Source organism: Monodelphis domestica, chromosome 3 (assembly GCF_027887165.1).
Source record: "Monodelphis domestica isolate mMonDom1 chromosome 3, mMonDom1.pri, whole genome shotgun sequence".
Classification (NCBI taxonomy): Eukaryota; Metazoa; Chordata; class Mammalia; order Didelphimorphia; family Didelphidae; genus Monodelphis; species Monodelphis domestica.
This window is the reverse complement of record NC_077229.1, coordinates 327,450,302-327,461,868: the sequence shown is the minus strand read 5'-3', so window position 1 is coordinate 327,461,868 and position 11,567 is coordinate 327,450,302. Positions and strand designations below refer to the sequence as shown.

The 11,567-nt window shown below is 32.4% G+C and overlaps 1 protein-coding gene across 2 annotated transcripts in view; it reads right to left on the bottom strand.

Annotated features, from left to right (window-relative positions):
* Nucleotides 1–607: 607 nt before the first annotated feature.
* The window catches only part of HNF4G (hepatocyte nuclear factor 4 gamma), a 185,171-nt gene continuing 174,211 nt past the window's right edge, over nt 608–11,567 (bottom strand). For both annotated transcript variants that reach the window (XM_007486938.2, XM_007486937.2), the window contains 5 exons: nt 8,641–8,728; nt 6,122–6,274; nt 5,514–5,750; nt 4,402–4,524; nt 608–1,516 (listed from right to left, as the gene is read on the bottom strand). In XM_007486938.2, the coding sequence (XP_007487000.1) occupies nt 1,395–1,516; nt 4,402–4,524; nt 5,514–5,750; nt 6,122–6,274; nt 8,641–8,728 (723 nt within the window). In that variant the 3' untranslated portion in view covers nt 608–1,394. The remainder of the gene's footprint in view (nt 1,517–4,401; nt 4,525–5,513; nt 5,751–6,121; nt 6,275–8,640; nt 8,729–11,567) is intronic.

The window sequence follows — 11,567 nt, the reverse complement described above, 5'->3', positions numbered from 1 at the left end:
TAACAGGCATCTTTAGCAATCCACAATGGAGTTATACATGATATTTAAAGGCATTTTGTGGATGTCTATGAAATCACTCTGAGCTTTTAAGTTATCTGTTTTCTAAAACTTCATTCCATTTGAAGAGCCAGTGAGTTAGCTGATACATTTAATGAAGGCATTCAGAGAATCATAGCATTAGAATGGCCCAAGTTCCTTCTATAAACCTCATGACATGCTAATCTGGCCTGGGCTTGAAAATAAACAGGTAGAAAACTGTTCTTGGGGGCAACCCAATAATGTCTTCTTACTCTTTTTTTAATAATCATGATAATATACTAAGTACACAATGTAAACATTTTGTATTGTTCTATTAAAGAGCAAGTTTTTTTTTTCTTCCAGTTAAGAAAAAAGCACAATTGATCATCTCCAGAAACTGCGCCATGTCTTTGATGAAAGGTACGGTATTCCCTGAGTCTTTTAGTCATGTGGTATTTGAAAATCTCCTAAAATGAATGGGTTTTTCTATTAAAGTTTTTTCCAAATACTGTAGCTATTTCCTTCTCTGCTTTCTTTATTCTAGAGAGTAAAGAAGTATATGAATGTATAGTTATCTCAGACTCCTCTGTATGTTAAAAAAATACAAATAATGCTATGGCTCATTTATTTATGTGTGAACCCATGTACATTCATGAGGTCTCTCTCTCTCTTCCTCTCTCTCACACACGTGAACATACACCACACACACACACACACACACACACACACACACACACACACACACACACAGAGTAGCTCAAGTATTTCATGTTCCAGTGCTTCATTGAACTCTTTTACGTGAGTGAATTAGCCTTCTTAAATTCTCCAAACAAGTTAAACATAGTAAAAGACAATTTCTGATCAAATACATGGAACTTTGGGGTCAAAGATATGCTTCAAGGTCACATAATGCCTACAAGTCATATTTTTTAAATGAAATTGGTTCCATTATACAATAGCTGCTTTATTTACTAATGTACAAGTTTATAATTTATCAAGTCTTGGTTCATGTTTTAACTGAGACCTTCTAGTCGACCATTCACAGCAAAAAAAGTACACTTAGTTCTGCATCATGTCTCAATGAAGAAATTATTTACAGATTTAAAAGTATATTAAGAAAGTAAATGGAATATGAGATTTAACTGGTCCCCAAACTGTGCAAAGGCAGTGAGAGAATATACACAACTAAGAACAAGTTAAAGCATTACATCCAAACTGAGAATTGTATTATTACTCTGTGTCTTAAAGCTTTCAAAGATTAAAAAAAAGATAATGAAAAACCCTCATAAAACAGCACCATAATCCCTTGGCCAAGGTATCACCTATTATTCACATTAAAGCAGTGCATATTAAAAATTATAATGCAACAAATATTATCACAATTGCTTTTGTTTGGGCATAGACTGATGTGAAATGACCGAAGCCTGATTGGTGGGCATTTTGTACTGGTCTTGTCCAGAGCCTTGTGGTGGGGAAGGTAGTGGGGTTTCAGGAGTTGCTGTAAAAGAAATAGAAATTTGTTCAATAAAACTAACTAGGAATATTAATAAGATTTTGAGCACATAGTATAATATACATTATACTATAATGTACATTGTTCAGGACTATCTCAATGTATGTTTCTTTTCATTGTAAAAGCACCCAAGAAAAGTTTTCATTACGTGAAATCTAAAAAAGGAAAAATATTTGTCCTTTGCTTCCATTGAAATTTTAGGAGTAGCCACAAAAAGTACTGAAGTTAAAATTAAAGTCCTACTTATGAATTTTAATTAATATTCTTATTATCATAAACATTGATTTAATTCTTTGGGTACTTCATGTAGAAAAATCTTAGGTGAACAATCATGAAATCAAAGGAGCTTTTAATCTTAAATACCTATCATTTTTGAATTAATTAAAATTAAATAATGAAATATTTTTCATTTAGATTCTACTTAAATAAAATTTTAATTGTTTTGATTTTAAGTGCTTGCTTTGTAAACTCACTGTAAATTGGATATGACTAACCTACAAAACATGAATAAACACAGTAAATCATATTTCTATACTGCTTTAAGGTGTCCAAAATACTTTGTCACAACCCTAGTTCAGTAGTACAAGTTTTATTATCCTCATTTTACAGATGACAAGACTAAGTCTAAAAGTTAAAATGACTTGCCTAGTCAAACAACTATTAAGTGTCTGAGACAAAATTTAAATACAACTCTCCTGAATGAAAGTCTCTCTCACAGTCTACTAGTTTTTCAGCCATTTCAATTTTGCCCAGCTCTTTGTGACCTCATTTTGGGTTTTGTTGGCAAAGATACTGGAGTGGCTTGCCTTTTCATTTTCTAGCTTATTTTATAGGTGAGGAAACTGAGGCAAACCAGGTTAAGTGACTTGTCCAGGGTCACACAACCAATAAGTGTCTGAGGCAGAATTTGAAGTAAGATCTTAATCATTCTATTAGATCACACAGTTTTTTCAGGCCCTAGAAAGTCAATTTGTATTTTTTTAAAAAACTTTCTGCTAAGGCACAAACAAGTCATATTTATTTATTAAAGATTTTTTAAAGGTATGACATTATTCCTTTTTCTCTACTCATCTTTTCAGAATAAGTGTCCAAGTTTTTTTTTTTAAACATTATATAATGCTGTTTTTTCCATTTTTAAAACTTCTTTCTTCTGGTTATGATGAATTAAGCGAGATTTAATACAAAAACAAATCACTGTAACTAATGAATTTTTCTGATTCATTTCTTGTTACTGATGTTAGGAGACACAAAAATACATATATTTTCCATAAATATGAGAAATATGTACTCTGTCACAGTGACTAGGTTACTCCTCAATAGAGAAGAGACCTTGGTGCAGGGGAGAAAACATAGGATACAAAGTCAGTGGACCTCACTCTGCTTCCTACTACCACTGGTAGGTGACTGTGAATAAGTCATTGCAGTTGTCCTGCCCTCAACTATAAAATGAATAGATTATGCTAGATGATCTTGAAAGTTCCTTCCAACTCATGATCTTTATCACTGAATTTAAAATCTGGAAAAAAACATAGCCTGATAATCTGTTGTCAAGGAAAGAAAAACAAAAATCAATTAATAATTTGCTACTTCTTTGTTAACCTTAGTGAATGAACTATTATTTTTAAGTATGCTATTGCTGGCCATCAAAAATATTCATAGACCATTTTAATAATATATTAGAGGCTTCTTTTCCCTTCTGGCAATTATTTATGGGTCTATGATTATAGAGGCAATATAATATCTAGTGAAGTCCTGAAAAGAGGTTTATGTATGAGACTTAGATATAATTTAAAAACAATTTGTCAAATGCACAAAACTAAAACTTCTACAAATGAACAGATAAGCTATAAAATGATCTTCCAATTAAATATTAGGTTGTAATAGAAAAAAAGAAAGGGGTCTAGTGAGGCTTAAATTTTGGTTAGAATACCAAACAGTTTTTGAAAAGTAGAGGATTGGTGTTTGTTTTTTTTTAATTAAAAAGAGAATACAGTTTCTGTATTATGCTAATTGATATTTTATGCTAATTAGAATATTGGCATGATTTGTCTTAAAAGTTTATGAATAACAGGAATATCACTGCCATAGACTTCTTATGGAGCCTTGTGCTACTTAGGGAAACTTCCTTTTTTCCATTGCCCTAGACACAAAATACAAAAACTATCATCTTTGGAGAGATGAAAAACAATTGATGTTTTTAAGTTACTCTAAGGCCCCACTGATGTCATATAATTTCTAAAATGGTTATCTTCCAAGTATTGTCATTAAATTATATTGAAATTGACTACTTAGTACCATGAGTTTAGAAGTAATAGTACTTATAATAATGGAAACATCAAAATAAAATCATTTATCTCAGTGACTGCAGTAGTTTGACATATATAGGTTGGATGTCTTAAGGAATTTGGGATTAGTCATATCTTGGCACTGATTCAGAAGAGGATACTTCTTATGTTATTTGTCATAAAATTAGGAGATTGCTATCCCATCAATAGATTAGTGTAATGCAATTGGTTCCTTTGGCCTCTATAGATATAATGTGTTCAGATCAAATGAAAATATGCAATAATGAATCATTATATTGATGGAATGCTTTTAGCTTTAAAGCAGATTCATATTATCTTATTTTCTTCTCACAACAAACAAAACAGTTAGAAAGGGGCAGGTTGCTTCATTGTCATCTTCTAATGGGCAAACTCAGATTTAAGGACCTTAGGTGACTTGTTGAATGACTCACTGCCAGTATGTCTTCAAATAGATATCAGTAAGCAAGAGTTTTTTTTTTTAAAGAAAATTCCAGCCTAGGTTCTTTTCATTGAATGCAAGCTTAGGAGATAGCAGGAGGGAAAGCTCGAGCACTTATTACTTACAGATCTGTTCTGTATGCACAGGGTTAGACATAGAGCTTATAAGTATAGTTTGCCCAGTTAATGGATCCTGGGATAAGTGAGGATGCACAGGATGATGAAGATGGTTAGTGTCATTGGAAGTACCTAAAATATAATGAACATGCTAGTGTTAGTGATATTTGAGAATGGCAAGATCATTCTGGACCAAACATATTTATTAGCATCTCTCAGCGAAAGCTTCTATTATAAACTGTCTTTCAGGAATTCAATCATAAATTAATGAAAACACTACCACTTTAAGGACAATGTCTGTCTTCACTATATCCTGCCTGAATTATTGTTGTATTTTATGATGCTTCCTATGAATAAAGAGCCTTGGATCTCTTTTCCTAGAATCATTAAAGAGTTTGCTTGCCATTAAAGGAATTCTAAGAACCACTTGCCTCTTGTTAGTAACATTTGACATGAGCCTATTATCAAGAGCCCTTTTTGCTTTTAGAATAAGGACATAAGCCCTAAACATCACATAAAGCCAAGAAGAAAATAATGGGTGAAAAGGAATTTTTACAAATCTAATCTAGAACAAAATAACAACTTTTTTAAATGGTCTTAATTAACTCCTTGTACTTAATGCATTGATGCAATAGGTTTATGTTTTCCTTCAATGATTGCCTAGTAACTCTTGCTGCTTAAGGAATTGTTTATAAAGTGTTTATAAGAAATTTCAACATGGCATTGCAACTTCTGTGTCCTTGATGTTGTGAAAAAGCAGAGTACATATCTAAAGGAAAACTGTAACTTTCTTGGTGGTAATGTCAAAAGAAAAAGTGAATTAAGTTGATCATGCTTTGAAGGAAGTGTCTATTGTGAAAAGAGTGTATGTGGAGCAAAGGTGACATAGCTAGTACTCACATGAGGATATTTCAAATACTTTGGTCTTTCTTCAATCCATCATTTTTAAATATGCAAATTAAATTCTACATATTATTGAAAAATGGATGCAAAATAACTCACAGAGATTTCAAAGAGCAAAATAAATATTGCCAAAAGATAATAAGGGCAAACTAATTCATAAGTACTTAATGAAGTGTTAATGGATATAATAGAAATTCTTGTATTGAAAATATGTTTACCTCCGAGTAACATTTCCTGAAGTAAATTGTCAATTTTAACCATCCCGAACAATTTGACAAATTGTATTTGCTCAATCATTTGCCAAGTGATGCTTTGCAATGTGGGCAGAAGCAAAAGCAACTCGCCAAACCTTCCCCTGGAATCATATTGCCTGTCATTGATGTAGTCCTCTAAACTGATCTGCACTTGGAATCGCATGTTCTTTATTTTTACTGGATCACTTAATCCTTTTGCATCTGAATAAAAAAGAAAGGAAAAAAATTACCAAGTTTGAATTGTAGAAGGAAAGTGAGTATGGCAAATAGATAGGATACTGAATTTTGAACCAGGAAGACCTGGCTCAAAATCTTCTTCTGACACTCAGAAACTGGAAGACCTTGGCCAAATCATTTGACTTCATTGAACCTCATTTTTTTCTTATCTGTAAAATAATTGAACTCAGTGGCCACTAAGGTACCATCCATTTGTAAATGTATAACTACATATTTTTTCATTTGTGTTGAGGAGAAGCAAAGTGTGGCATGACAAAAATATCATAGCAAAGTAAAGTCAGTTCAATAAATTATTTCATTGTGATTTTCCTTTAAAAAGCAATCTGAAAACAAACCTGGATCAAAAAATACAATTGCCTTCAGACAAGCATATTCATTATCATCTATCTGGATTTCCTGAAATGGGCGGACTAGCTCATCTAGAATACGATTGGCTACACGACTGATCTCCACTTCACAGCTGTTACGATGAATGATGTAGTTGTTACCTGGAGAGGGGAAACACAAACAATATACTATCATCAATTTTTTTCTTCTAAAGCTAAAGGCCTTTTAAAATGGCTAAACTTTGGAAGATTCCTACAAACATTGCCTATGGGGGAAAAAAGTTCAGAAAAGAAAATATTCAGGACCTCCTAATGGATCAATAACATATATAATGTGATTTCATGTATTTGAATAGCCTCAGTCACTGGTGATAACACTGGAGAACATGCTAATAATGAACTAAACATCTGTAAAAGAAAATAAAACATAATGATTAACTTTCAGTTCTGTCATTCATCTCTTAAAGTCTAACTTATTAATGAGGAATATATAAAAACTAAAGCACCTTTAGAGATGACAGTTAAGTCAGAGCTAAGACTGCTTTGGGTACTGGTTGTGTTTCCAAATAATTGTTATTGCATATTAATTCTCAGAAGCAGAGGAAAATAGTTGTTACTTTCAAATACCAACATGATTTTTAGCATAGTTAAATTGAATACTTCTTGTGTAACTTTAAATCCTCCCATTCCATAATTACAAGTAAGGGATTAAATTGTGAAATAAACATTGGACTGTTAACATTAGGGAATTATTTCTTAATAAAATGTAAAGGGGGCAGCTGGGTGGCTCAGTGGATTGAGAGCCAGACCTAGGGACAGGAGGTCCTGGGTTCAAATTTGGTCTCAGACAGTTCTAGCTGTGTGACTCTGGGCAAGTCACTTAATCCCCACTGCCTAGCCCTTACCACTCCTCTGCCTTGGAACCAATATAGAGTATTGATTCTAAGATGGAAGGTGAGAGTTTTAAGAGAATTAAATGTGAAGAAATGAGGCCATTACCCATATGAAGTACATGTTAATGGGAAAATATAAGTAAAGTGATTTGCAAACCTTAAAGCATCATAAAAATATTAGCTATTCTTAGTAGTGGTATTAAAATTGTTCAGATATTTGTGTGCAATAGTGATGTTACATATGTATTTTTCTGACTACTTTCAAAGATCAATTACCTAAAAATGCTAGGGTAAAGTAGTTTACAAGGAATTCATTACACCTTTTTATCCCCAAAATACAAATCAGTTTTAAGATGCTATAACTTCTATAATTTTATTGGTGTTTAATTTTGATCTTACCCTACTTATCCAGGGATGCTGGTAAAAGTTTATCAACTGCCTTTTCAAAATTTCTTGCCATCCTTTTAAGTTTTTTTTTTTTTACTTTTACTTTAGCATTGACATGTCCTCCGTCACTTTCTTAAATCTAGGCAACCAAAAAAATAAACCAAGCCCTGATTTGTAGTGTTTGCTGATGTGGGGAGGGAGTGTAAATGCTGAGGCTAAAGATTTATCAATTAGGTTCCATGAATTGGTATAAACTGGGTCTAGCCCATCTCTGCAGTACTTATATTTATATTCAGTGCCTAAGTTATAACAGGTGACAAAACAGCTACTGAGTCAGATGTAACTAATATAATTATGTTCAGGGATGATAATAACTAATAACAATGATATTGCAGAAATATGAGGAAGGAGGGTTAGGCAAAGAAGTATATTATCTTTCAATAAATCTTCAAAAATTTTGCTGCCTAGACTTCTTTATAGGCCAAGGTGGGGGGTTAGATTGAGGAAATGCTAAAAAGTAGAAGAAATTTATTACTCTATCATGGGTTATTGATGGGTGGTTAATATTAACACCTCTCCTTACTCTTTTATGGTTAAAACCAAAATCATAGATCTGGTAATCTATGAGGTGACTGGGTATTTTTTGGTTTATTACATATCATTAGGATCATATAAACTGTAGATGAATGTGTTCCTTGCATCTATTTTTAGGATAATAATTACTGATTTAGAACTGAAAAGAACCCTAGAAGGTATCTAAATCCTTCATATTACAATAAAAAAATTGAAGCTGAGAGATGTGGGGCAATTGCCTATTTCATAGAACTAATAAATATTGGAACAAAGATTTGAACCAGTATCTTCTGACTCAAAATGCTCCACTTTTTCCACTGTTCTATGCTCCTTCAAAAACTATTCAACAGCAATTATAATTATTCAGCAGAGAACAGATTACAGAATATTCAAAAGCATTGCATCTTTAGAATCATATAGTTATGAAGGAATTAAGAGGACATTAACCAAGCAGGTTTCTATTCAACACTAAAGGCAAAAGTTGGAGTTAAAATTAATTGTGTGTTCTGGTTTTATCATCTAAATTCTCCAGTTTCCTAACAAGTAAGTTCATTAATCATAGAAACAAAAATCTGGAGACTTAAATTGTTAATCTCACAAAAATCAACATAACACCAAACATATACAAGAAAGCATATCATGCTTTGTTCATCTTGGAACTCTCTAGATACTTACCCAAAAGTAAGATGTCTTTATACATCATGGATCTCTTTGTGGCACCCAGCAATAGATGCTCTCCTGCATGTGCTCTCAAAAGTGCAACCTTAATGAAAAATCCAAATATTTTTGTTATAAATTATTGCTATTGTTTAGCAGCAATAAAATACTTTCTGGTTTTTAAAGAGCTTTAAAGAAAATGTGATCTTCAAAAAATCCAATGAATTAGGGGCTATTTGACATTCCCGTTATGGGACAGCTAGGTGGCACCATGGAAAGAGTGCTTAATTTGGAGTCATCTCCCTGAGTTCAATTTTGCCTTCAATATATATTGATCAATATCAATAAATAAATGATTATTTAATACTGTTTCCCTCAGTTTCCTTGTATGACAAACTACATTAATTCATCAGTGACAGAACCCGGGTCAGATCAGACTGTGGAACTTACAAGCTAACTTTTCCACTATACCACGTTGCTTTTCTACTGTAGTTTACTTAAGCCATCTAATGTCTAGAAACCATGACACTGCTACTGAGGATTGTGTGAAATATGGGGAAGTCAATATTGCCAAGACAAGCAATAGAATATATCAGTGGATCTACAGATGGGGCATCCATCAGAAACCATTGAAGTGAACCTTGAAAATAATATTGCTCAGTAAACCTCCAGTCACTTTAAATAAAACGAAATAAAAAGGAATCAAGAGTATAATTATGTTCATCTTTGCCTTTTTCTGAGACTCTCAAAGCTTATGATGTTCACCAAGAGCATGGGAAACAAAATCATATCAAAGCTCTTAGGGTTTCATGAACTACATACACCTTAAAAGCATCCAACCTTTAATTGTTGTTCTCCTAGATGCTCTAGTTCTGTGCCTAATGATGTTCCCCTTTTCAACCATTGTTTACTTTGGTACATTGCTTACAATTAGAGAACTGTGATAATTTTCATATCTAAATAGTAATTAGCAATAGGTGGTCACATAAGAGTCAGGAAGATTTGAGTTCAACTCCAGCCTCAGACACTTATAACTGGGTGACCCTGGGCAAGTCACTTAACCCTTGTGGTCTCACTGTAAAATGAGCTGAAGGAAGAAATGACAAACAACTCCAGCATCTCTACCAAGAAAACTCCAAATTGTGTCATTAAGAGTAAGATATGATTAAAAATTGAAACATTAACCCCATTTTACAGATGAAGAAACAAACTGAGAGAGAATAATTTTTTTGTGCAGAGACACATAGCTAGTAAGTTTCTTGAATTAGTATTTGAGCCCTGTCTTTTTGATTGAAAATCCAATACTCTATTCACTATACCACCTAGTTTCTTAATAATCATACTCAGTAATTAATAAAACATATAGTATAATAAGGAGCTATTTACTAACTCAACTATTAACTAACCAATAGAATTACTTAACTAAATTGTTGCTAATTAACTAATCAAACTCATTAATTTACAGAGTTTAGTGTCCCATTAGTTATTTTAATGAACTAAAATAATCAAAATATTCTGACCTTAAAATCAGAATCTTGGTGTTACCAATCTCCCAATAACATTCCTTATTTCCTACCTTTTATATTCATATTCATCACCATTAATTCATACCTTTATTCAGCAAACATTTGTTAAGCACTTATTCTGTGTCAAGTTATGGTGTGAGACACAAGATACAGTGACTAGAACTGGTGATCTAATAAATGCTGCACACTAAATGAAGGAAGAAGCACAGTGTCTGTCCATTAATAAATGGGAGCTACTTTTAGGATGTGGCTTCATTTCCACCTTTAAAAAATTAGTAATTGTTTGTGTTTTATTTTTCTGTCAATATTTTTTAGGAAGGATATCCATAAAAACAACATTGACATGCAAATGTTAAAATCCTGGTCGGGTTGTTTAGGTTACAATACTGGTATGTCTCAGCATTTTTGCTATCCAAAGCCTAACAAAAACTAAAGAACAAAGCTATCTTTATGACAGGTCAATAAATGTGATTCATAGCAGGAAGGTTGTTAAGGGGAACATTTTAAAAATCATTCCACATTCTGTACTTCTGACCACTTAATGAGAAGCTTTTTGTCAAAATTTAAGTTAAACTTTCCAAGAAATTTTTATTTTTGAATTGTATAAATATATAATTTTTATTTTTAATCATTTAAGGGGTTTTTAAGTCTTCTTTTCTTTTTACTTCCTTAATTCTAGGTCATAGAGATAAAGATTATTTGCAAAGAGGTGTGGAAATATCACTACACTGGGTGTGTGACATATTACCTGGGAATTTTAAGTAGAGGAGAATAGGGAGAGCATAGATTTTTTTAAGCTGTATCACAAAATAGAAATGATTAACTTATTAAAAACAGGATATGGAGGTTCTTTTAATGTGTGTGAAACTAAATATCTAATTTTAATTGTCCAACAGATTTTATGAATCCATTATCTTCAGTTTTAAAACACTGAGTAATATTTACAGAAAAAAATATTTTCCAATTTGATTTCCTGCATTCTTTTTTTGTGAAAGTTATGTCAATACGATATCTTTAAAAAGTTCATGTAAAAGCCAATACACCATTCACAACAATGAGAACCAGAAAAGAAATATCTCAATGCTAACAGAGCACAAAAACAAGCTCACACACTGGGCACTCATGATGTTCTGGCACAATATCCTGGTGTGGATTCTGCCCCATACTGACGAGTCTTTTTGAGCTATGATCATAGCCTACTGACTTGAGATATACAAAACCATAATATCAATATTTTGTGGGGCCTTTCTTTCCACTATCCATTTCTCTCTTACTTGGAATTAGACTATAATATTTTAGAAAATCAACTCAGAGGATACCAAGGTTTATATTATTTTAGAGATCATCTGGTTGAGTGCTTGTACATTGTGGATAAGAAAACTGAGGTCCAGAGAAGTTGAATAATTTATTTACTCATAG